This window comes from Sturnus vulgaris, chromosome 2 (genome assembly GCF_052056855.1).
Source record: "Sturnus vulgaris isolate bStuVul1 chromosome 2, bStuVul1.hap1, whole genome shotgun sequence".
NCBI lineage: Eukaryota > Metazoa > Chordata > Aves > Passeriformes > Sturnidae > Sturnus > Sturnus vulgaris.
The window spans coordinates 54085975-54113740 of record NC_142244.1 but is presented as its reverse complement, the minus strand read 5'-3'; the positions used below and the strand labels follow the sequence as shown (position 1 = coordinate 54113740).

Below are 27766 nucleotides of genomic sequence, written 5' to 3'. Positions count from 1 at the left end.
CTGCCATCTCTGGCATTACATCATTGTGTAGTTACAAACCACAGTTCTTATCTCAAATCTAAACCCCTGTATTTGAATGGATTCCTCTAGATTCCAAGGGTCGTTTGATTGGTTTGTTTAATGCTGGTTTAAAACCAACTTAGAATAGCTTATTTTTAATGTCTCCTGAATAAATCCATAATCCTTTAAAAAGGATTAAACCTAAAGGAGTAAACCTACCTTCTACTACAAAAAAACATGCTGACCAGCTTATGATAGAATGGTGAAGGTTGGAAGGGACCCCTTGGTCTGTAATCCACCTCCCATTCGAAACAGGTCCAGCCTGGAGCACAGTATTCTGCCCCACTTCTGCTCACATTGTGATTATCTCCAAGGATGGAGACTTCACAGCCCCTCTGGCAAGCTTTGCCCAACTTCACTCTGCTCAATATTTCCCCTTATACTAAGCCAAACATTTTTATATGCAGGTGCATTCTATTGCATATCCTCCCATCATGCACACTGGAGGAACTTTGGCTTCTCCATCTTATTTAGACTTCCATATTACATAGCTGATTACAGCACTAAGCACTCCTTATACCTTCTCCAGCCAGAACAAAGGCAAGTTCCTGACGTAATGCAGCCCTTGGGACTTGTTTGGGAATCAAAAGCTAAGCTCTTTAGTATGTCTAGAACAGAGTGGAAGAACTGTCTCCCTCAGGCTCCTGGCCGTGCACTTGCTATGGCAGCTCAGGAGCTCTTCAGTCTTGCTTGCTGTTGCTGGCTCATGGCAGCTTCTTCACCTGTGTCTTCTACAACATTGCATTCTAGACATTGCTCCAGCCTGTATTGGTCCATTGGCTTCACCATTGCCAGATACTGGGGTTTGATTTGATTTTTGTTGAATTTCATTAGGTTTCTCCAGGCTGTACACACACCTGTGAATGGTCACCCTTTTTTTCTTGCATACTGTCTGCTCCTCTCAACTCATCATCGTCTTCAAATTTGCTGAGCCAGTGCTCAGTCTTACAGGTTGTCAATCAGGAATTAAGGGTATTGGCTCAGGTATTGATCTCAGAGTCAAGCAGTTATATTGTTGATCACCATACTTCAAGCCTGATGGCTCAGCTAATTTTCCAGCATCCTTATGACCCAGTTATCCAATCCATAACTCACCAATTCAGCTATAAAAGTACTGTGGGAGACTACATCAAAGCCCTTGATAAAGTCAAAATATACAAGATCCACAAGTTTCCCCTTGCCCACACAGCCATTGATCATACCTTAGTTACTGGTGCTACAGAAATAACTTTTTTGTAAAACTTATTTATGTCTTCAGCAACTGGTCTACCTTGCTTTTACATAACTCTAGGTGTTTAATGCCTTCACATATCATAAATACATATTTAAGTATAAAATTGTGTTTTCAAAACACATTGTTTTGTGACCAAGTTTCCTAACTTCTTACTAAAATTTTTGATCTCAACCCATTAAAAGCCTTAAATGATAATGCCTTTAGCAGTATCCATATACCTAATTTTAACCAATTTATTTGGAATAAAGAAATAGAGGAAAATTCTTACGTGTTGCAAGTTGTCACTGTGTTACTGCTGTCGTTGTTAAAAATATTGGTGGTTTGAAGTTTTACACACTCACAAAATACCTCAGTCCACAAGAAACTTTGCTTTTCTCTCACTCCAGTTCCCAAACCATCAGGCAAAGCCCCCAGTTAGACCTTCTGTGCTGTGCCAACCCAGCCAGTGTGGTCTGGGCTCATCCTTTTGTGCACAGTGACCTGGTTCCTGAGAGCTTACCTGGTTAAAACAATTAGTAATCCTTGGGTGAGGGTGGGATCTGAAAGTATCCTGGAGAGAAGGTCAAATTAAAGTCTCCTGAGGCAGAAAGAATATGCATTGGGCAGGGATACAGCCCTCAGTTGCCCTGTGCCCTCTGTTCTCAGACTGCTTGTGATTCCAGGGCTCTTTCTGAGCTTTCTGAATGTGCCCACCCATTGAGAACAATTCATCAGGCTGGTTACATTAATCTTGAAGCAGTTGTTCACAAAAACTGGTAACAAGAAAAATGGTTTCTGATTAAAACCTTTGCTGTTAATATTCAGTACACTCAGTGAGTTATGAATGCTAACCTAGGTCCAAGTCATTACTTAAATTACTGGTTTGTTATCAAATGTGTTTTCAATATGAATCTTAAAAAGGTAGCATTCAGTAAAAGATGAAAGCAAAATGAGCAGCTAAATTTAAATACAGCTATAGTGCAGCACTCTTCTAAATTTGTTTCTTGATTAAATTATATCAGAAAATTCTGAATTCAACCCACACCAAAGATGATAATTCACTGATTAGCTGATAGCATCAGTTACAACTTGAGACTCAAAAATAACCTCCTGCTCTAATATATATCAGACAAGTGAAATTAAAATTGCTTTTTCTTCTTAGAATCAAACTTCCCACTCTCCATCCTACTGTTCTACTCCCAGTCATTAAATCCTTCTGGATTATTCTCAGCATAATGCCCAGCTGTTGCAGTGGTGGTAAGGCATTAGATTGAGCAATTCCAACATGACACACTACCCCTTTAGGATTACAATTCACAACGTTTCAGGACTGACTTGTGGATGGCAATCCTGTTTTATGCTGTGTTAAAATAATGGTAATACATAACGCATATTTTAAACTTTTAATGCAGTGCCTCTGTTACCCAGCAAGTGGTAGGGCTGTGGCTTGCAAGTCATGGAACAGAATTACTTGAACTGAGAAAACCATACCCTTTTTCATAATATATCAGTAAAGGAAAATTTAAGTCCACCCCCTCCCTTCCTGGGAAAGTGAACAGATAGTTCCTCTAGTAAGGATTAAATCTTGTGAAATGGTGAGTTGATTTAAGAGTGCAGTAATTACTCCCAGTTTCACCCTGTCCCTTGCATCAAGTCTGGTTCTTTCCCGTGCAGCTGGTAAGCCACTTCAGATCACCAACCAGCAGAAACTGAACATTAAACATTTTCCCTTATGTAAGGTTTCAATGTTTCAGGAGCTGTACTGGCTCATTGAAGAGTCACATAAATGTCAAGAGCTGGCACTGAAGCTACCAGAGAAGGTGACAGAACCTTGTGGAGGTGATACCACTCTTGCAGCAATAATCTGATAACTCACCCCATAAAGATGTAGCTTGAGAAACCCATGAACTGATCTGAAATTCCTTGTTTGAAAAATGCAACATGAAACATTTTTAAGCATCAATCGAGACCAATGTAAGATAATTAAAGTATTTTATTTTCCAGTATATATTGACTAACTAACACCACTGACTTGGTCGGTGATGATGATTAAGGCCGATTATTCTAAACTCTTCTGTCTCAAGTTAGGGTTGTTATAAATGAGAGACAAGAGTCTCGATATTCAGTAAAATTTAGATTGCTTTATTTGATATAGAAAGAGCAAGCAGCCCGCTGGGGAACGTGAGGGGTCACCGCCCACTCCACTCTCCACCGAACCTCGTCTTGCAGCCTCTTCTTATACTGTGGGTTCTCGTACACAAATTCACAAAGCCTTTGGGTGATAATCAGTCACAGATAGCTATCCGGTCCTTGTAGATGACCACCAGGGAAGTTCTGGAGGTCTGGTCTTTGTGGATAACCACCAGAGAAGTTCTGGGAGTCTGTTTTTTGGGATAGGCAGTATTGATTAGACAAAGGCAGGAAGGGCTTTTTGGGAAGTCCGATTTTGCAAGCTGGTAGCCGATACAACATAACATAACATATTATAATGTAACATAATACAGCATAATATAACAAGGTGATTTTAAATAGAATTATTTAATCATATAATTTCCTTTATCTAGTGTCCATGCTTCACTTCAGAGTTTAGTATTTTGGTTTATACAAACTCTAATGCTTTTGTGATTAACACGAATCTTTTATCAATTGTCACAGGGTCTTAAGCACTGATTTGTGAATAGCGCAGATCACAATAATTGAGCGTGCTAAAAGATGGGCTGGGCATGCTGTAGGCCACCGTACTGTGCCTGCCTTCACATGTGGGTCACAACGTCTACTTTAAATCCCGCTACTTCTCATCCAGAAGAAACGTTTAAAAAAATCTGCACACATCTTTGTTTCCCAAGGTCATGAAAAGCTCAGCACCTACACGGTCAAAACTCTGAACTGGGCCAAAGCTGAACCCTATTTCCCCCATTCGTTCCTGGTGCTGCCCAAGCCACATGCTGGGCATTCCGCTGGACAGAGGACACAACAGCCCGTCCAACCTCACAGCTGCGGCGGGCGGGGGCAGGTGCCGGCGGTAGCGGCTGCCGGTGGCGCCCGGCCCCGTCTCTCCTCTGGGCTTTGCCGGGGCAGCCGGAGAGTGGCGGGCATTGCGGAGAAAAGGGTGCCCGAGGCGGACGTGGGGTGGCCTCAGCGCGCCGCTCCCTCCGGCTCCGCCGGCCGCTCGCAGCCGTCACCCCGCGCAACGCCGGCGACGCGGGGGATGCGAGCGGGACGGGCGGCGGCGGCGGCAATGGGGGACGGCGGCGGCCGGCGGGTGGCAGAACCGGAGCGCTTGGCGCTGGAGTTGGGGCGGGAGAAGCGGAAGCAGTGAGTCCGGGGCACGGCAGCAAAGCCGGGCACGGCGGCGGCTCCGGGAGCGGCCCCTCAGCACCGCCCGTGGGGGGCTCCCGCCGCCTCCCTGCGGCAAAATGGCGGCTGGCACCGCCGGCCAGGGGAGCGGGCTGGGCCCGCGGTTTGCCGGAGCCCTGCAGCGAGCCCCGGCTGTGCTGGGAGAGTCGCTGGCTCTGCTGGGCACCGGGAAGGGCACAAGGGATGCGAGTGGCACGAGGAGCCCGAAGAAGCGGGATAAATAATGTCAGCCGAAAGGGAAGATAGGGCCGGCTGCCGTGCTTAACCGCAGCAGGCAGCTCAACACCTCACAGCCGCTCGCTCCCTCTGCTCCCAGTGGGACTGGGGAGAGAAAGAAGAAAGGGTGAAAGAGAGAAAAATCGCGGGTTGAGACAGAGTTTAATAACTAAAAAGGAACAACAGCAACAAAAAGGGAACAAACCCAAGAAAAGCAACTGATGCAAAAACCTCCAGGTGCTCCCCACCAGTGGGACAATGCCTTTCCCGAGGCAAAGGAGCCCCAGCAAGCCCCAACACCCTAATTTTTATTTCTGAATATGGCACAATATGGTCTGGGATATCCCTTGGGGCAGTGGGATCAGCTGTCCCAGCCGTGTCCTGTCCCTATGCCTTGTGCATCCCCAGCCCTCTCACTCGTGGGGTGAGGAGCAGAAAAGGCCTTGACCCAGTGTAAACAATGCTCGACAGTAACCAAAACACTACTGTGCTATCAACACACTATTCATCAAAAATCTGAAACACAGTCCCATACCACCTACTGTGGAGAGAATTAAATGTGTCCAAGGCAAGCACAGTACACTGGGCTTGGAAGCCACTTTGGGGGAAAAACAGAGAAGACTTTTACATGGTGCATGCCTCGCTGGGGCAAGACAAATAAAATTGACAATGAGGAGCTTTTTTATGCACACTGCTTTCCACAATGTTGAGTAAAAATGGAAAGCTGGATTTCACCCATCTCTAGTATCAGTAAATATCTCTGAGACCTCTAGGTAAGGCCATGGCATCTCTGCATGCAGTTTGCAGGGAGGAGGACTTGTTCCTGTTAGCAGTCAGTCCCCTTGCTAAAGCAGCAGTTTCAGTGCTGTGATAATTGTTGATGCTCATGCCTGGTGGGATTGTTTTTCTCTCCAGTTTGCTTAGGAAGCAGCACATTTTTCCCTGTGTTAAACAACATGATTGCCTTTTGAGTGCTAATAAATGAAAACGGGAAATGTCAGAATCTCCTGTGCTGTCTTAATTCAGACCCTTAATATTTACATACCATTTTCAAACATTCTATTCATACTGATTTTTTGCCTGAACAATGTGTCTTTCAGTGTCTGAGCTGCAGACCTCTTCAAGCTAGTCTTGCAGTTGTGAATTTTATGAAATGTTCATTCATAAATGGAAAGGAAAAACACAACACTAACACAATCAATGTATTCAAAATGGCACAAAAAGTAGCTTGGACATACTTGCCACAACGTGTAAGCAAATGACCTTTAATAAATCTCCTGACTTAGTAGTATCTCAGGGTAAGTAGATCAGTTATCCTCTGCATGCACCAGTTCTTTTACCTGACACACGATCCTGATATTAATGGTGTTCAGGTAAAAAGCTGAGTTGTGGTGACATACTTATGGATAAAAGCAAAATATATATTTAATAAAAACCTTTATGGTGATGGCAGGTCAGTAAAAGACTTTCAGCTCCAGGTTGGTTGGATAACTATATTCTTTGTGTGCAAATAAACAGTATTATTATTGTCTATTTCCCAGGAGTTGATTATTCAGCTTAATTGCCAATGACCAGGCTTGTTAGATACCTCCATCTGAACCAGTGGCATCTATAGTCAATGAATACAGAAAAGCTTTTTGAAGGTGTGATTCATCTGACCTACTTTGCCTGGCTGTTCTAGCATGAGATGACTCACACCCTAGGAGGTGCCAGTTTCTCTCCCTTGGGTAGAAAGCAAGCTGAGGATGAGTGGCTTGCAGATAGATGTCTGCATTCCTTCACTGCCATCTCACCCTTGTCATCTTTTTACTGGCATATTTGATTATTGTGCCAATTAGGCAGTTTGCTAACAGCCCACCTACCACTCTCATTTAGTAATCATCAAGAATAGGTTTTTACTTCACAAAATAAATCGAATCATCCATGTCCGTAAGGGGTCTGTTCCTAATGTACTTACTGATTCTCAATGATTGTGGATGTTGTACTGTGAAATCTTTCAAATTTTTTTCTGACTGTAATGAAAGTCAGTTCAAATCTGACTCTGTAATCAAGATTCAGCACACATTTTGATCAGGAAATGTCATGGCAAATGTTTCTGGGAGGGAGAGAGAGAAGGCATATAATACTGCAGTGTACTTCTTATTAGACAAAGAGATCTTAAAGACATATATTTATGCATGTCAGCTACTTAGTAATGTTGATGGAATTGAATGTTACTTGAGCTTGTGAGATTTCATTTCCTGTGGCGTTCCTTGCCAGGAAAGCTGCAGCATTTTCCCCAGTACACTGCTGACTACAAGTGTCAGGAGTCCATAGCTTTCAATAACTGTGTGTGCTCTTCCATGTGGTGCCCCTGCACTGTGCAATATTGTTTCTGCTTTGTTCGTAGATTCTGAAGGAATCTGTGCATTTTATCTTCTACAGGACTCAGTAAAGATCTTCCATATTATAGAGCTGATGCCCTGAGCTTCTCCTGAGTTTCTCTGTTCACTATAGAAAATCGCTTCAGGCAGCCTTTTGCCTGATACATCTTCCAGATATCCAGACTTGGGTAGCAAAATGTGCAGGAAAATGGTTTTCATCCTAAGTAGCTGCCATTGTCGAATAAAATAACACCTGTACAGAGCCTTAAAAAGAAATCTAGCATTTTTTCTCTTTTGTCGTTTCAATCAGAGCCTTCTTATCTGAACTGCACAATTTTTTTCTCATTTTCTTAACAAGAGCTTTTTTGTTATACTTAGTATGTAAGGATGTGGTTATGTTCTAATGATTACTTGCATGTGAGGTTTCAGGATTTACAGGCTATCTTCTGTGATGACTGTAAATTGTCCATTGACATGGAGAAGATTTACAGGCCTTGAATAGTCTAATTATGTTTAACACATGTGAGGTTGCAGGTAAGAAGTCCAGTGCAGTCCCTCTAAGCACAGACCAAGTCTCTGTGCAGGTAGGCAGCTATAAACAGCTGCATTAAATTCACACTAACAGATAAATGGCATGACCTTAATTTCCTATCACAATTAGAAATAGCTCCAGAAATGCAAAATACTCCAATATGTTAAACCCCAGAAATACTTACCAAGCCTCTCAAAACTATTTATTTCTACATCTCTTCTCTGTCATGGCAGAGATTGCATTTTACTGAGTATATACTGTCTAAAATAGAGTTGTTTCACCATGCATTCTGGATGCTAGTGGAGTATTAAATGTTTAATAACAATTACATTAAAAAAAAACCTAGTTTTTGTTCCCACGTGGAAAAAAGACTTTCTGTTGGTGTAGCAATTACAGTGTGACACCTGACAATTTACCATTTCTGTATATATATTCATCAGAGCAAAATATAATTGGAATTTGGCTTCCAGTTTTGTTAATGGTGCAGAAAGAATAATAGAATCTAATAAAAGAAATTTTGTATATAGTCTTGGAATGGTAACAGAAATTGAAAATTGGAAACACTAAGTTTAAGGAACTCATTCTTCCTATGTTTTCCCTCTGCATCTGAGCACTTAATTAAAATTTCTTTGAAAACAAAAACAATTTCATTTTGATACAGCTCAGCTCTGGTTACAGCTTTGACTGTTTCTAAATTTCATTATTATTTCCTTTCAAAAAATCACATTTTAGCACTCACTGTCATCATAATTTCCACTTTTCCAAGCTCTGAGAAGTTGATAGAAATCTGCTTTGCAGAAACTTTATCTATTTCTGTTGAAATGATAGCAGCAATGTAGTAAGATTTTGTCTTTCTTCTTCCTAGCCATCTGTGTCTTTTATTTGGAGTGGGAGAAACAAGGCAGCAGCAATCAGATTTCCTTTAGTTTTCCTGCATCTAAAGCTTTTTGAGTCATGTTTCAAAGCTATCTTTGGCTGGGTTTCACCTTATTCTTTTTGTCTTTAGCAATTTACCAGTACTGTCGTTATATTTTGCCAATGTGCCCCATGTCTAATTTAATGTTGGTAGAGACAAAAAGAGCAATGGAGCAAGGAGGGCTTGGAAGCCCCACCTCTTCCTTGCTATTTGAAATGTCTGTCCTACTGTTCTCCAGTGTGTCTCTTTCACTGAAAAGAAACTTGGCTTACCTTAAATTACTCTTTATATTTCTTTGCAATTTCAGCTCTTCAGCCCTCCTTATTCCAAGCTTACTCATTCAACTCCCTATGAGCAGTTGGTTTGCTTCTGTGGGTTGCAGTTGAAATCTTTTGTTTCAAGCTGTGAAAAAAAGAGTTACCAACTAAATGTGGGCACAAGGAGTGCAAGAAGTGATGCAATTTCTCAGTAATCAGTCTCTGTCATCAGAGCTTTGATTTCTCAGAGGTTAGATAATTACTTCTTGAAGAGCATTTCTCATGGACATGTTCAGAGAATGAATATCCGTGTTGAAAATGAAAGCTCTCCTTTAAACTTCCCTCCTCCCCGCCCCCCTCCCCCAAAATATTACAGCCTAATAATTTTGTCTTGTGCATGTTATAATGAACATGTAAGGTTTCAGAGACATTAGTCATCATATTGGTATTTTAAAACATTTCCCAAAGGGTCTTCTTTGTAGAGTTTGTGTTCTCAGTTCTTCTGGAATGTCTGTTTGTACTCTGAAAAATTGAGGTGTCCAAGAACCATTGACCATTTTTTTGAAATGTTCACCTTCCAAACTTAACTTGAAAGGACAAAATCACAAATTGCCTCTGCATTTTTATTCGTTGTGGTTTGTGCACCTATCCTGGTATGATCTGACTTCCTGAGACCTCACAGGCAGGAGCATTTCTCCATAGACGTCTCCTCAAAGAACCAGGCTGTTAGCATGAATATGGTCAATAACTTACCAGTAATGTCTTCTTGATGTGATCAAGATCATAGGTTTCATTGTAAGACACTAAACTACCACCTGGCCCCTTTGAAGGATGAGAGTCACCCAGCACCTTGTCTGAAACATTGCAGGTGGGTTGTGCTCTCATCAAAGTCCCCTGCTACCTTCTGCTTCTGGTCAGACCTTCCAAGGCAGAAGGAGCCTGGTTTTCATGGTACCTTTCAGCTTTCTGGCTGACCACTATATAGGATTAATCAATGGGCAAAAATATATTTTCCTAAAAAATTGTGGCTTCAGCTCCTGTATTTTTTTTTAACACTCATCTTAATTTAATTACTCGCTTTCCTTTCTGATAGTTATAGAACATTGTTTGTTTTGATTTGATATGGGTGCAATTTTGGAAATTGCTATTAATCATTGAGCAGTAAGTCAAAATGAACAATTATTCGAATTTTAAATGGCACATCTCTCAGGCATATTCTTGTCTTAAAAAACATACTCATTTGGCATCTTCTTTTGGATGAAAAATTAGGGTCACTGTGCCCTCTACGTTTTTTAAATTCTGATGATCAGCTAGAAAATAGTTATATTTTAGGAAATGTCTGTCTTGGGTTTTTGTGGAAGTAATTTTATTCACAAAGTAGAAATGCTTCATTGTTTTAAAGGCACTGTATTAACCAGAGAGAAAAATGCATTTAAGAATGGACAAGATAATGTAACTATATAGAAATGACCAAGAGATATTTCTGAAAATATATTTGATCTAATTTTTTTAATTTCAATAATAGGACTAGTACAAGAGCCATTTATTGGCTATTGTAGCAATATATTGACTTCTTTTAATACCACAGGCAGATGCTTGAACGCTCAATATTGGAACTGAGAAACACTGTAACAGAACTGGAAAAAAGTCTTAACACTGTTGAAAATGAAGGTAAGTGAATTACAACAGTCGTGCTAATTGATTCAGAAACAGAAAAATAGTTCTTTTGGGAAGGACCTACAGAGGTTCAAATTTGTATTTAGAAATTTAAATTTTCACTTTTCAAATGTGACTCTTATAGCTGTAGTGCTTCACATGTGAAATTAAGAAATACTACATGTGGCCATGCCAGCTTTTTTGGTTGGTTGGTTGGTTGGTTGGTTGGTTGGGGTTTTTTGTTAATTATTAATGAAACTGTGAATATTATGACTTCACTGAGTTGGTTAATATTCTGACCACAGTAAGCTTAGTGAAAATTTTCCTTCATTTATATTTTCAAGCTCTTTTATATGCAAAGATGCTTAATATAAGGATTACTAAGTGAAGACTTTCTCTGTTAGTTAAAAGGAACAGTTTTTAAAATTGCTTTTGCTTAAAATGACATTAACTAATCTGGGAAATATAATAATTCTGTATTTTTTTTTAAGATAACGAATGGAAAACCAGGTATGAGACACAAGTAGAATTGAACAAACAGCTGGAAAGGCAAATTAATATTCTTCGAGATAAGGTGGAGCTTATTCGTGGAAATCCAGCAGGTAGAAATGGATATTCATAACTTTTTCAATAGAATTAGTGATTATTAGATATGTTGAAATTATATCACCAGGTCACAATTTTCTGCTTATTTGTAGATAAACTGTCCATTGTTCGCACCTTTGATAAAATGCCTGTGGTAAGTACTGTGACATTTAGTTGGCTTAACAACAAATCACAGGCTAATTGGAAAACTCATATAGTCTCTGGTTTTTTTATGAAATAAAATAGCAGCAGCCTGGTCTAGAAGCCAAAACAATCAGTACTGCTTATGTTTTTATTGTTTCATGTATGCAATAGCTTATAAAATATAGAGTGAAATTCTAAAGTAGGAAGTACATAAAACCTGAATGTTGGGAAGAGTTATGTAGTGAAATTTTTTCCTGTGTGAAGGTTTTATTATTGAATCTGCAGTAAGGCATGCAAGATGGAATAGCTGGACTAGATCTATTAATGAATGGGAAAACATTAAACCTCATGAAATCGTTTAGTCTTTGACCACTCTCACAGTAAAAGTTTTCAGTTGTGAAGTGGAATTCCAGCTGTTGCAGTCTTCTTGTCCTGTCACTGGGCACTGTTGAGAAGAGCCTGGCTCCTTCTTCTTTATCCCTTCCCATCACATGTTTTTACACATTGATAAGAACCCCTGGGCCTTCTCTTCCCCAGGCTGAACAGTTGCAGATCTCTCACCCTTTCTTCATCTGTCAGGTGCTCTGGTCTTTTAAAGATCTTCATAGCTCCGTGTTGGACTTGCTCCAGAAGTCCATATCATTCTTGTACTGAAGAGTCAAGGACTGAACCCAGCACTGCAGATGCATCTCACAAGTCCTAAGGATCAGGGTCAGATTACCTCCCTTGACCTGCAGGCATAATTCTTCCTAATGCAGCCCAGGCAGCCACAGGCCACCCTTGCAGCAAGAGTACACTGATTACTTGGGGTCACCTTGCTCACCAGGACCCCAAAGTCATCATCTCCCAGGCTGCTTCCCAACTAGCCAGCCCCAGGATATACTGGTGTCTGGGATTATTTCTCCCCCAGGGGCAGGACTCCATTTCCACTCCACATGATTCCTCTGCCTATTTCTGCAGCTTCTTGAGGCCCCTCTGCATGGCAACAATCCTCTGTTGTATCAGTCAATAATCCCGGTTTTGTGTCAACTGTGATAAACTAGATGAATAATTGCAGTAACATTTTGCACCATATAGTCACAGGAAAACTCCTCATTTTACAGTAAATTTTTGCATCACTGCAGGAAGTATCTGTTTTCATTTTAAAAAATGTTATTCCTTAATGCACTCATACTTCACTTTAATTCAACACAGCATAAAATATTTTTTCTGCAATCTTGAGGAGAAAATGCCAAGGAAAAAACACCAGCAAATATTATGGCCATTTTGTCTTCTAAGATAGTAAATGAAGTAAAAAAGTCATTGTAGATTCAGAACTGCTTTTTCCTTAGCCTATCATCTGCTGAAATATTTGACAACTTTTCTGTTTCTTACCCACTTTTAGAAACATGGAAGGTAGATAAAGATGTGATAATGCCTTGTAACACAAGCAGGGATAATGAAGATTATGAAGCAGAGCTGTTACGATTTTTATTCTCTTGCTTATACTTACAGAAGTATTACCATCTGACTTTTTTTGGTGCTTCAGATTCTAAAGATTAATGGGAGTTTAGTGACCCTAGAGGAGGCTGCATGCTCTTTTAGTGGGAAGGATTATTATCTGCTGTAAACAGGGTGTGAATAATTAACTGCTTTTTCTGTTCTGATCCATGGCTTTCAAACAGTCGACATTTTTGCCAGTTTTAGTGTTGTCCTAGAGACCATGGTGTTTTGTAGGTAGGCAAGATTCTTTTCTTTAACAGCCAATTAAAAAGAGAACAAAATCTTCCCTATCCCACTTTCCTGTTTCACTGAGTTCATCTGAAAATACAACTAGGATTATATTCAAAGAAAAGTCTTGAAGACAGAACACTGATCTAGAAAATTTACAGCAGAGTCTGCTTCAGACGGTGTTATTCCAATCCGCCTGTAAAGCACAGACTGGTGTGCATAGTTACAGTGTCAAAAATATTTATTTCTCATCAATTGCCTGTACTCCAGGAGGCATTGCCAGCGAGATAATCTTTCCCACCAATCCATTAGTACATTTCTAATCCCGCTAAATACTGCATTGCCTCCTCACTAACGAGCCATGGTTTTGAGAGGTTTGGTTACTGTTCCCATGAAGGGAAGAATGCCAGCCCAACTGAAAGGTTCATACTGCCAGGAGGAGTCTAGAAGTGAGCCTGAAGAGTCCTAGGCCCACTTAGTGAAGCCTGGAAAAATCTGGAACCTGTGTGCTATGACATGCAGTTTCAAGTCCTTCCTTCATTCTTCCAACTTAGGGTTAATAAATCCTCCTGTTTGCTAGCCAAAAAGGAAAGTGCTTTAAGGATTTAATGAAATGTTTCATTTTTCCTTGTTTAGATTTTTGGGAGATGGAAAGAGCAGAGAAATATTGAGGTATTATGAGGGCTTTGCTGTTTTTTGGTTTTGTTTTGTTTTTTTTAACTGAAGCCATCAGAAAAGTCAGTGTTTATTTACAAATACTCTTGGAGAATGAAGAGCTGCTTTGCTTTTTATAGATATAATTTTAAAAGATAAAACTGGTAAAAATACACAGATAATTTTTTATGGTGTTCAAGCATTTAGGTTTGTTAAAATTCTTTTGGGGTTTTTGAGAGTTGTTCAGGGGTTTAGCTTCTTCACATATGAGAATATAGAGCAGATGTGAGTGGTAGAAAAACAAAGAGTTTTCAGCCAGTCATCAGTATGCATTTGCTCAAAGTAAAAATGCTGAGAGTGGGTATATAAAGCATTGCGTGTGTCTGTAAAATCAAAAGTACACTGTGATATTCAGCTTTCAACTTGCAGTTGCATATGAATAGGAAATATATTCCTATATGAAGATATACTTCTGAAATGTATTGCATAGGAAAGATTTCTTCACTGAAAGGCTTGTCAAGCACTGGAACAGGCTGCTCAGGGAAATGGATGAGTCACCATCCCTGCAGGTATTTAAAAGACACATACTGTGGTGCTTGGCAGCATGGATTAGTGATGGACTTGGCTGGGTTAATGGTTGGACTTGATGATCCCAAAAAGATTGATACAGTGATTGTGTGAAGCTCTGTGGAAAGACTGAAAATTGGTTCTTTCAGCAAGATGAGACAATTTCTAGAACATGGCAGCAGTAGACAGTAGATTTTGTTTTGAGCAATGTATTTAGAAAATTAAATACTCTTTTCAAGAATTTATAACCTGTGTTCCCAATAAACTTAGAATTATAATTAGGGTTATTAGAAGGACCTCTAACAATTCTTAATTTACTAAAAAATTTTCAGTTATCTCAAAGATACTAAAGAGATTTAGCTCTCTCAAGCTAGTCATTTAAGGTTCTACTATAGTGAAAAGAGGGAGGAAAACATGTCTGTAGAGTAATTCAACCTATTTAGACATAGGTAGCATAAAATATTTTCTTGATATCAAGCACTACAGGGAAAATTTAAAATAAAGAGATTAGTCATTGGGGACCCTGGCAGTGAGCAAGCTATAAAAACCTGAATGAAAGAGAAGAATACAAATGCAAATTCTAGACTGATGAACAAGGAAGCACAGAGGATTTTCTGTGTTGAAAAATTGCAGTAATTGTTGCAGATGGCTAGCACTATTTTTCTTTAGAATTTGAATTGTACTGAGGAATAATTTCTTTCTATTAAAAATACCCCTACACCATTTATATATACAGTTATCTTTCTGAAGTCCTTATACTGATATGAGATAATACTATTTTTTGATTCAGAAAAATAATGTAGATGTAACATAGTGATAAATGCAAAACCAGCACCTTGAACATAAAAATTCTTACTGCCAGGGTTTAGAAAATACTTTTTGTGTACTGAGGGCAGATTCAAAATAACAGTGACAAGCACAAGGGAGTTCCAACAGTGAAAACTGTTTAGTCAGTAATTTCCTTTATGTCCCAATGAATAATAAAAATGTCATACAGTACTTCAGAAATAATTACAGAAGGAATGCATTCTCTCTAAAGTATAACAAGATGTGAATTTTACTTGCTTCTTTTAAACATGCTGTTTTCATTTGTTTGCGTTTCTTCATAAAATGAATTTTGGTAAAATACATGTTCTCTGCTAAGCATAATTTCCCATATATGCAGAAAGAAAACTATTCCTTTCTCTTTCACCATTTCTGTAAGAATGAATCCCTAGATAGCAGCTTTAGTATGCAAATACTGAAAAGCGTACTGCAAAATCAGTTCAGAGGAGCACACTCCTGATAGCATTGCCTTAGCAACGCTCTAGTTAAGATTAGCCCAGGAACCAGGGCTTCTGCGATAAATCACAATTTTTTCATAATGTCCAGCACCACAGAGGAGAAAATTCTGACATTAAGGGCTGGATACTTGCTTTGCAAAGCTGCCTTTCTATACGGACAGTGACCAGAGAACTAATAGCCTCACACAACCATGTCAGGGTTTTTGCTGTCGATTTTAAACTCTAAGTAGAATGTGTGGCAGTGTCACACTGGAGACATACATGTTTGCAATATGACAGGAAGGCAATCCTGGGTTTGTGAAAACATGCGGTGAAGACTTTGTATTTCAGTAGGCGTTGATAACTGCCTATAGGGAGCATCAGCGCTTATAATGGCATAGGAAATGGTTGCAATTCTCCTAGCAAGTGACTCTTCAATGAACCTTGTTGCTCTTCCTAGGTTAAGCTATCTATGGAAAAAAGAAATCTGGTATCCTTGTGTAGCTGCTGGGTTAAGGATTTAACCCTTTAGATGTGGCAGAAATAAGACACACAGCTACATGGTCTTTCTCGGGATAGGAAGGAGATGTTTATTTAGAGTACGATTCGTGCTTTATATAGTATGTTTCACAGAACTAAGACAAGACAGTAGCTTATTGGATAATTGAGGGAACGTCCGTGGGACAGTACTTTAGAATGAGTTCTACAATCCACACCAAGTGTTGATTTTTATTATGAATTTTATTTTGTCTTGACCAGATTATCATCTTGGGAGAAAATCTCCCTAACTGAAGCTAAACCTGCTATCAGCCTGGGAACGAAGCTGAAAGAGCAGGAGAAGCTCCAGCCTGAGAATGACTTTCCAGGATGTAATTTTCTTAGCTCTCTAACAGTGTGTCCACATCCTTGCTTTTCTTGACACTTGGAAGTATTTTGGAGAAAGTTCTCCAAAATTTTCTGGTCTGACTGCCCTAAGCTGTTATCTTGCCTCCTCCTACTCCTTTCATTTAACCTCAAATAAATACTTTGAATATCTCCAAGAGACATTTTTTCTTTTCCTTGTCAGGTTGGCATGAGTTGTTCTTCCTGGTGGCCTTGCACAAACTGGGAGACTGTTTTACTCAAATCACTTTGTGGTGTGCCCAGAGGCAGAATACACTTTCTGTTTCAAAGAAAACAACCACAGAAAAATCTTGGAATCAAGTGACATTCCTATCTGTCTGTTCTCAAGAATTCCTTAGCAATTGATGGGGATTCTGGGATGTCTTCCAGAGAAAATGTGTAAAGAATCCAGCCTTTTTCAGGCCTACTAGGAGATGCTAAGTGAGACATTTCTGAATAAGCAACACCTTGTTCTGTCAATCTGAACCACAGCGCTGGATGTCTCCGTTTTAACTTCTCCTTCCCAAGTCAGCACATGACCCCTGTGAGCATTGTGTGGAGACCACTGAGATAAGGATTTAGGGAGTGAGCATCCCACCGCTATTACAGTGTACTAGAGCAGATCCACTCCGGGTCTGGTTTGGATTCTAAGGATGACGCTCACCACAAGGGGGCACTTGGCATTTAAGCAAGTGCAGGGAGCCTTTCCTCGTCTGCCCTGACACTTTCACAGGATCCAAGTGCATGTTGCATGGAGAAATAGGCTATGCTAAATAATTTTTAAGTATAATTTTTATGCAATGTATGACTCGTGAACTTATTGATAGCAATCTAAAACCAATTTCCATTTCAGTAAAATTAAAGATGTATTATTTGGTTTTGCTACTAAATGAGTTTAAAATTATATGTTAAAGGATTCAGTTCAGTCCCCTGATGAATGTCAACTCTTCATGTTGGAGGAAAGGGAGCTTATTTTCTAAACTGAACTTAATTTAATTAAAAATGTCAAGTAGAATGGGTTGCAAAAGGCTTCTTGTGTTGCTTTTTTTCCAGCACAACTGAAAGATATATTGCTTCTGTTCTAAATGATGGAGAAAAATTAAAGAGGCAGCAAATTGCCATAAGTATCATTAGTCTACATGGGCAGGGCTCTGAAGAAAACAAGTTTGAGCTGTTTGATGATGCCATGGATTTGTCACCTTGTCTGTTGTGAAATGATTGTTAGAAATTGTCACCTCCCTTGCCACTGAGAGCAGAGCAAGGAAAAATCCAGAATGAGAGCAACTTGTGTGGGTGACCTTAAAATTCACTTGCAGTATCTTTCCATATTTTCATTTTCTTGCAACATTAAGTCAAATGTGTAACTTCAGTCACGTGAACAGAAAATGGTGAGAAAAAAAGAACTGGAGAATTGGTGCTCCCTTCGTGAAACTCTGGGCATTGTCATTGCTGGACACAGATTAATGTGTCTTTCCTCTGAGAGTGAATCATGCTAAGCACTGCACAATTCTTTTATATAAAGGAAGTATTCATTTAAAATCTCAGTGTGTCTTACAGCTTTTTACCAGCTTGCTCAGAGTAGTTTGACATGGATGATGTATTGAAAACTAAGGATCTTAAATTCAGGTTAAATGCCTTAGTCAGCCTATGTCTTCTTTTCAGGTATACAATGTCCTGCTATTCAAGGCTTAGTAGAAGAGCTTGTAATGAATCTATCTTAAAAAAAAAAAAAATCAGGATTCAGTTAAACTACTTCTAAAAAGCTTTTCCAGAACTTATCATTGTGGTTTATCCTGGAGTTTTGTTGACAGTTTTTCATTCTGGGGGAGATCTGCACAGCTGGGAAGCTCTTTCTGGTTCTCTTGAGCTCTCACTGGTCCTTGCTATGTTTTTAGGCTTTTTCATGATGTAAGAACTCTGCTACAAGTCAGTGCTACTGTATGCTTTAAGTTCTGTTTTCTGTGAACATTTGTGTTGTTTCACAGTATGAAGCATTAAGCTGATTATACAACCATGATCACAGAGAATTGAATCGGTTTTGGTGAGGTTTCTTTCTACATACTTCCCACAGAACTCAGGAAAGGCAAATCCAGCTCCTAATGATTTGGCTGAGTTGATATACTGTTATTTCTCATTTATGGATTTGTATTGATATACAGCAGCTAAAACCTTCAGATATATAAGGACTCTGCTAGTTCCCCAATAAGTCCCTTGAAAGTAGGAGTGCGAGACAATAACTTCCAACCAGTCCTGGCTAAAGTAGACATCTAGAACCTCTCTGAAGTTTGGTCCTTTTGAAGTTTCTTAGTATCTGGTTTTGAAATTACATTCTATAGTGTTTGGAGACTTAGAGAGATCTTATAGTTAAGTAGTAACATCTGTGTCACAAGATTTCCACAAGAACTTCAGTACTGCCATACTGAGTTCTGTGTTATCAATTAGGTTCATGGATGCAGGAATAGAAGTTCTCAGGCTGGGTGAGATGAGTAAGTTTCCTAGGTATTAGCTGTGAGAAAAGCAGCTGGATTGGGATTCAGATTGCATATTAGAGATGGAAAACCAATAGCAATTCCCAATTTTCTTTGGGAAGAAAAAACCCAAGAAGTGTGCCTGAAATCCTGCCTTCACTCCAGAAATAGACATGACCTTTTGGCCTTTCTCAATTTTTCCATCTCCCTCCTTGCAAATATTTGTATTTCTAACTCGTTGACTGCCTGACTTCAAAAATTGTCTCAGCACTGGTTAAGTATGATGGTGGCAGGGGCATTCTCAGGCTATTAGATGTGAGAATGGAAGCTCTTGAGGAAGCAGAGGACTAAAATGTAACTCAAGTAGTTTATTTCTGGGTTAAATTTTAGGCTGTTAGACAGCAGAGGCTTTCTTGCCCAGGTAGTATGTGTAGAGCATTCTTGCCATGTTGTGCCCTGTTAGAGGGATGACCACTGGGAAGGTTTGTGTTGAGACTCTGTGAAGGCTTTCAGCAAATAAACCAGGCTGCTCAATTCAGCTTGGTCTTATGGGCAATCACAACAGCTCAGATGCATCCCTGTTATTTGACAAAAGCAGTTGTGAAGAATTTAAGACATTGCATAGACTGCTGTAGTAGCACTAACATGTTAAATTCTGCCTGAAGTGCAATTGCAACTCCAGTCCTACTTTGATTTTGGGCTTCACTTCCCAAACTGTAAATTTTGAGTATTTTATTTATCTTTCTTATTTCATAAGAGATTCGTAATCATGGGTTTATTACAATTTATGAGGTAACTGTATACTTTTAGACATATTATCAACCTATTTCTGTCTGCTTGCTCATCGAAAGCAGTGGAGTGCACGGTTTGTTTGCTTGCATTTGGATAACATCCTTGCTCCAGAACTGAATGAATGCCCAGGCATCTGCAGTGGACCAGCTGCATTGGCAGCAAAAAATAGACAGTGCTTCTGAAAGGACTAATGAAAAAAAAGATCTAAAAGTAGTTTACTTTGTAAGTGAAAGAACTCAAAGAAATTAGATGAGTACCATCACTGAGGAGATACCAAATTACTCTGTTTTAAGTAACAGCTGCAGCACCAAGTCTTGCTGTCTTATATAACACTGATGGACAATCTAGTAAAGAAATAAATAGTGTGTTGTGGATTTACATAGAACAAATCTGGAGAGCAGCATGAACTTTTGTATTTACTCTATTTGAGCTTACTGTGGTGATACAAAATACGTAGTAGGTGATACAAAAGATGTTGTACAAAATATGCTGTCACATGGTTATAATCTTTAATGTGCATGAGGTCAAGGAGGCAAAAAAATTAGTTTCCTATTTCAACAGTGCTGAGGTCTTCTCTGCCTTGTTTAATTCTGTAGAGACACTGATGTTAAAATGAAATAGCACATGACCCTAGTGGAATTAAGCCAAATCTTCACTTTAATCTGCAGCTTTCTTTTACTCCTTGAATTGGCCAACAGTGCCTGAATTGACTGTAGGAGCCTTCTGTATTTGGACAAAGATTTCATCTGCATCCAAGGTACTTCTGCTTTAATTAGGAAAAAACCCTGCAACTGCCCCTTAATTCTTTTCATGTCTACAGTATGCCAGTTGTAATAGATTAAAGTTAATAACAGTTCAGTCAGGAGCAAATACTCTTCAAAGATACAGTTCTTCTGGATCTCTTTTTTTTTTCTTTTAACAGTGAGAGGGGTCATTCTTTCTTGCAACATGTTTTAAACGTACTATGCTTTTTGCCACGCGCCTGCAAAATCTTGATTTTAACAGAAATAATTCCTAGTGATATCTTCTTGCAACCCACAGTTTTTAAAATTAAAAGTAAAATTTGGAGACAAATAAGTAACATATTTTGCAGAAAATTATGCAAAAGACTAAAAGTTGCAATAATCTGCAGCTGCTAGAAAAGACTGGAGACTTAAAACAGGCAGATGTAATTTTTTTACCAGCAGCCAGCATTCATAAACTCTCTGAGAAATAAGCCATATATGGATATTGGCCTTCTGGATCTGAGGCTAGCATGATAAATAGGGAATTTTAAAAAATATTCCCATGGAAAAAGAAGGGGAAAATATTTGGAGAATTTTTATCTTGTTTCAGTGTTTACCAGGAAAATCTGGTAAACAAAGGCCTAGCAAAGCATTAAGGTCATGAGAAGAAATTGATCATTATGGGAATGGTCTAGTAATCAGTATAAAAAGGAAACAATTCATCTATTTTGACTAAAGAGGTGCTTGTGTTAGAAATAAAAAGAAAAAAAATTTTGGAACAGATACTTATTTTACACAGGAGACCTGAGCAAACAAATGGATGAACCTGACTGACCAGGAATATAATAGCATTGATAGCAAAAACATGAAGGAACAACAAGTATTAAAGGTACTCACTTGCCAGGAAAGAAGAAAACAGAGATAGATGTGGTATGTAGCAGGTGTGAGAGACTTTGACAATGTTGTTGATTCTTTCTTCATCAGCTGTTTGGATGAATTCATCTTGAGGATGGATTGGAAAACAATGTTTAGTCACAATAGTATTGGGAAATAATATTTAAATGTACATTGAAACAAGATGACACTCTTAAACATTAGGACACAAATATTTACTTTCCTATATGTAGCTGTTTACCTCTTTAATAGGTCTTTTAATTCTTACTATAGGCAGGAATACAGGTATTATTAAACAGTCAGCTGAGTTCAGAGATTTGTATCTAGATTTATTTGATTGGCATCTTCAGTGGAATAATTGTGTCAGCAGAGAGTTTTTATGATGTTTCAGTGCACAGTAACCCATTACTGCTCCAGAAGGTCGTGTCTTGTGTAACCTATGTGGCATATCTGCCAGAGTGAATGTCTCAGACTCCTTAGAGCAACTCAGATGGAACTGAGTTGAGCTCTTTAGCTGTTTAGCTGAATGAATCATTGCATATTGATTGTCTTCACTGTGACTCATTAGGAGTTCAGTTCACTTTTGGACACTCAAATGTCAATACCCTCACCTCAGGCTGAATCCCATCCAGTCAAATATACATATAAATATAATATTTGGATGGATGAATTTGGATACAATATTATTAGACTATGGACAAAAATTGAATTGTAAATAAAGAGTAAAAACCAAGTTCTAGTAATGATGAGGCACAAAACTCAATGGATAATTAACACATTTTATGAGAAGATAAAAGATAAGAAGGACTCAATAGTGTATTATATTTTTAAAATGTACAAGAACATTACAGAAAAGCCAGTCAAAAAACCTGTCAAATCAAGTGATCATGAATTTATTCACTTTAAGTTAAACATGTATATATTGCCTGGGGTTTAAGTAAAGGCAGAAACAATAAAATGCAGGACAAAGGAAAAAATAGCTAATGTCAGCAAGTACTTGGAAGAAGAAATGACAACCAAATCCTAAGGAAAACTCAAAGAGCTGGATATGCTTAAAATGAGGGAAATGTGTCATCCATATCGTAGGATTCTGAAAGAACTGGCTTGTCACATCACTGATCTGATAGCAAGTGGTTCTAATAAACATGTGCACATTGTGTACACTGGAGAAAAGCAATTCTTTCCCAATTTTGAGATAAAGAGAGGAATAGTTGTTGCAAAATGAAATTGAAATATGGATATATTAAAAGGGGCTCATGGTGAGCAAACCTGTTGACATTCTGTGATAAAACAATAGATTTGTTGTCACAAGAAATACAGTAATCTTGTTCACTGTGACCTCTGATAAAGATATCATGTCACATGGGAAGTAACTGATTAATTTTGAGAAAATGAAAATGAGTAGATTTGTTAAATGAGTAAAGAGCTGGCAAATGGAACATGATAGCGGTGATTAGTGAAGGCGTCTGCTGGGAGAGTACAAGCAGAGGTCTTCCAGGACCAGGTTTAGGATGAATCTTAATATTTAATGCATGACCTTGATACACAAAGTAGAATTAGATTGTGATATCTCTCTCCTGAAACCAATTATATAATATAATTGGGATCTGAATGTGATTTAAAAAAGACAGTGAAGACTAGATTATTAAAAACGTTAGTAAAATTTAAAAGCGTATACCAAAGGATTTAGAAAATAATAAAGAAATTATGTTAGTAATTGAGAACTGATACAACTGCAGAGGAGCATCTGGGTATTCTAGCTGATGCCTTGTTGACTGTGAGCCATTATTGTGCAACTGTGCAAAAGGAAAATGCAATCCTAAAATTTATATAGATAGAGAAGTAGAATCACTGACATTGTTCAAGGCAGTGAGATGGCTTTTGGAGTACTGCGTGCTGTAGGCCAGTTTTGTTCTCCAGCCATAAGAAGGTTGAGCTCCAGCCTGGTGTATAAAGGGGTTACTAGGATGATTAAATGAAAGGACAGCCTGCTGTGTGAAAGATAATTTTTCCAAGTTCATCTGAATTATCCTAGTAAAATGAATGTGGAAAAAAGATATTCATGTCTTCAGTTTATACATGCTGGGAACAAACACCAGAGAGGAAAAAGAACAATTATATTAAAATACATTTAAGTACAAGAGCAAACAGGTGTAAATTGACTTTGAATAATCATAGAATCATAAAATGTTCTGGGTTGGAAGGGACCTTGAAGGCCATTTAGTTCCAACACCCCTGTCATGGGCAGGGACACCTTACACTAGATTGTTTTGCTCGTAGTCCCATCTAATCTTGAAGACTTCTAGGATGGGGCATATACAACTTCTCTAGGCAACCTGTACCTGTGCCTCACCATCCTTACTAAAAAAATTTCTTCCTGATATATAATCTAAACTTTCTTCTTTCAGTTAAAGCCGTTACTCCTTGTCCTGTCACTACATACCTTTGTGAAAAGTCCCTCTCCAGCTCTCTTGTAGGCCCTCTTCAGGTACTAGAAGGTGCTAAAAGGTTTCTGCAGAGCCTTCCCTTGTCTGAACAATCCCAGCTGTCTCAGCCTGTCTTCAGAGGAAAGGTGCTCCAGCCCTGTGATTTTTGTGGTCCTTCTCTGGTCCTTCTTCTGCTGCAATAGGCCCAAATCCTTATCTTGGGAGCCCCAGAGTTGGATGCATTACTCCATATGGGGTCTCAAGAGAGCAGAGCAGAGGAGGGCAATCACCTCCCTCGACCTATTGGCCACACTTCTTATGATGCAGCCCAGGATACAGTTGGCTTTCTGGACTCCAAGCCATATTGCCAGATCATGCCAAGGTTTTCATCTACCAACATCCCCAAATCCTCCTTCTAAAGGACCCTCTCAAGCCAATCTCTGGAAAGGAGACACATTCTCCTTAGACTTCCTGTTATCCCTAATGTACCTATAGAAGCTTTTCTTGTTGCCCTTGACATCCCTAGCCATGTTTAATTCTGTCAGGGCTGTAGCTTTCCTAAACTGATCCCTGACTGTTTAAACAATCCCTGTATTCTTCCCAGGCTACCAATCTATGTTTCTACCCTCTCTTACCCTCTCTAGGCTTCCTTCTTGTGTTTGAATTTGTTCCAACTTGGAGCTACTTGTTCATCCTCACAGGCCTCCTGGCATGTTTGCCCAAATTCTTCTTTGTTCCTGAACTTGGAGGGCAAAACTGTATGTTAGAGACTTCTGTAATAATGTCTCTACTGGATGAAATGGAACAAACTATGAATGGGATTATGAAAAGCAATTTCCTGTGTTAGAAGTAGAGGAGCACCTGCTTGGGTGCATGTTTTACTTCCATTAGACAGCAAGCAAAGTTTTGGCCAGTGCCAGTAACCCAAATGGACTCTACTGCTGTTACTCATACTGAACAAGGTAGATGGCTGCACACCTCGGACAGTCTCCCCACAAAGTACTGCTTTCTAGCAAAATTAGCTTGAGTTACCTTTGATATCCCATGTGGCTCTTCAACCAGCCCAGCAGCTCTCTCAGCAAGTGGTTTGAAAATGGATGTGCTGCTAAGATGTGAAATCTTCCCACTGAAAAAGAGCCATCAGGGGGAATTTTCGTTAGAACTAAGCAGCAGTTCTGACTGCTCACCACAGAGTGACTTTGCTAAGATGCCAAGGAGCAGCAGTGTGGAAAACTGTACCTGAATCATTTTAACACTGTGGAAATGTGTAACGCATAGCTGATAATTGTAGCATATCGTTAAATTGTTTTGTCTCTGCATTGTGCCAGCCAGAACCATGAAAAAAAAAATGCACAGGAACCAAAGAGAATGACAAACATCATAATGCTTGAAGAATAAGGACTATGGTGATGACATCTTTATAGAGAATGGAAATAGTTGTAAAACACTGTTTTATTTGCCATAACCATAGGGTTCCTTAAAGAGGGCTCTTAAACAGCTGGAAGAAGAGAAGAAAAGTCTCCAGAATCAGCTAAAGGACTATGAACTTAGACTGGAACAAGAAGCAAAGGTTTGTAATCACTCTATTCCTCTAGACTGTAAAAGCTGTTATGTTGTGTGACAACAGACACTGTGTGTGGAACACACAATAGAATAATTCTACTAAATGTGTCACTGGGAAAAGGCTCTGCTGTATATCTGAATCTTTTGTATGATTCAGCTTTTAAAATCTGTGTGTAATGGTAGCCTATATCTCATTTTAACTGTAGGCTTACCACAAAGTTAATGATGAGCGGCACATGTACCTCTCAGAGATCTTACAGGTAAGAAGCATGTGTGACTCAGTAACTTTTAATGCTTTCCTAATATAACAACAGCATCTGTTAATGCCATTGGATCAGGGTGTTCTATCACTTCATTTGTATACCAAATATCTTACAAAAACTGCTTTGTAAAAATTTTAAGAGCCATAAATTGAAAAATTGTACAGTTTATTTATTTTAAATACTTTTTTTGTATCGATTTATGTACTTTTTATATCGATTGGAGTTTCAGTGTTCCCTAGCATAGTAAAGTGCCCATAACTGAGAAAACAAGCAATTCGCTGATGCTTGGCCATCCATTACTCACAAGACTGCTATGCAGTTGAACAGAACAGAGGCGAAATTAGCAGCACTAGTGACACCCCCCTTAAGTAGTAATTCCTTCTTTTCATGTTTCTCCTTTTTTCTTTTAAAGACAAATTATGTGACCAGTTCAGAATGAAATACAACACATATTTCCATTAACTTTATTTAACAGGGATGACACCTTGATTTGGTGAAATCACAGGTTAAATTTTATTGTTGCAAATTATGTAATACTTAAGATTTTATGCTACTAACTGGAGGAATCTGTAAAGGAATCTGTGAAGATTTATATTACTTCTTATTCTAGAAAAGCTCTAAATTCCTGAATAATGTAAAAGTAATATATTACATTTAGTAATGCTTAGTGTGATATTCAAGAATTGCTGCCACTGAGTCCCTTTCATAGCTAAGTGGGGTAAAAGCCTGTAATTAGCAGTGTTTGCATGTGTTTGCACAGTGGGCAACTGATTCCCTTACATGGTTCATTGCTACTTTGGGAAATCTAAAAGAATTGCTTAAGTGAACTTTCCAGCATGAAACCAAGAAAAAGCCTGGGAAATGCTCTTGATAACTGTTAATATCTTTACATTAGCAATGAAACTGAGAACTTCTGGAGGAAGAAAGGAAATAAAAGCAGACTGTATTACTAAACATGCTAGCAAGAGGAGTGCCTATGTTCAGCTCCCTATAAAAACACTTAAATATGTGTAAAACACCATTTGAAGAGAGGTATGTGCACTGGCATGTTGCATAATGGAGGACTGGGGTCTAGGATTTTGCAGTCAACACTCAAAGTAGTTAGTGCATTTTATTTTCAGGAATTTCTTATTTACTCTCATGATTTCAGTATCATATGAGAGCAAAATAGTCGTCTTCAGATTAATATTCCTTTGTTTAGTTCTCTAAATGTCAATAGCCATTCTAAAGTAGTTGTAGAGGAATCCTCTGTAATCTCTGAAGAAAGAATCTTGTCTAAGGTGCACAGTATCACTTCTATTTTAGGTCAAGATGAAATTAATTACCCCAGGCATTTTTCTGTCCCTCCTCCTGAGCTCTAAGCAGAGCCTAAGTGAGTAGTTTAGATGAATCATCTACCTTGTACATTGCTGCTCTGAGCAGGGCAGTAACCCCCACATGTGTGTGCAGTTTTGAGCACCTCAGTCTAAGCAGGACATCAAACTACTCAAGTGTGTCCCAGGGAGGGTGGACAGTGTGGTTGGCCTCAAGGGCAGGATTTATGAGGAGCAGTTGAGGTCATTTGGTTGCTTCAGCTGAGATGAGAGAATGCTGAGGGGTGACAACATTGCTGAGCAGTGACCTCATCCCACTCTACACCTTCCTCCAGGGGGGCAGAGGAGGGGGAAGGTGCTGATCTCCTCTCTGTGGTGACCAGTGATAGGACATGAGGAAAGGGAATGAAGCTGCATCAGAGCTTCCCTTCAAACTGAACATTAGGAAAAGGATCTTCGTTGAAATGATGGTCAATCACTGGATCATGATCCCCAGGTAATTGGTTGTAGCACCAAATCTGTCAGACTTCTGGACTACAACTCTAACTGCAACTGGACTACACTCTAATTTTCCTGCAAGGAGCAGGAAGTTGGAATTGATGATCTTTATGGGTCCTTTCCAACTTGAGATATTCTATGATTCTGTGGTTTACTGTTGATTTCAAAAGGATCAGTGGTACATCTGTGCCCCTCAGGTCTTCTTCTGCCATGATTTTGATTTAACTTTTATATTACTTTAAAATCTGCATATGTATGCCTTCACTTTCAACAGTTCACTTTAACAATAGAGGCAGAACACTGTATTAAACTATCAATGTTCTGCACACTAATATTGGCTACTCTTGAGTTAGAAGGATTTACCCATAGGCTAACAATTTCCATACCTTGCACAGTAAATATACCACAGGATATTGCTATCCTGTGACAACGATGTATCCTAGTGACACT

At 39.1% G+C, this 27766-nt stretch overlaps 1 protein-coding gene across 1 annotated transcript in view; it reads left to right on the top strand.

Moving 5' to 3' along the window:
- The first annotated feature begins 4489 nt into the window (after positions 1 to 4489).
- Positions 4490 to 27766, top strand: part of CCDC169 (coiled-coil domain containing 169) — a 30262-nt gene continuing 6985 nt past the window's right edge. Inside the window, exons 1-6 of the mRNA XM_088159569.1 lie at positions 4490 to 4588; positions 10503 to 10585; positions 11062 to 11172; positions 11269 to 11309; positions 25151 to 25249; positions 25449 to 25502. Coding sequence (XP_088015695.1) covers positions 4512 to 4588; positions 10503 to 10585; positions 11062 to 11172; positions 11269 to 11309; positions 25151 to 25249; positions 25449 to 25502 — 465 coding nt within the window. The 5' untranslated portion in view covers positions 4490 to 4511. The remainder of the gene's footprint in view (positions 4589 to 10502; positions 10586 to 11061; positions 11173 to 11268; positions 11310 to 25150; positions 25250 to 25448; positions 25503 to 27766) is intronic.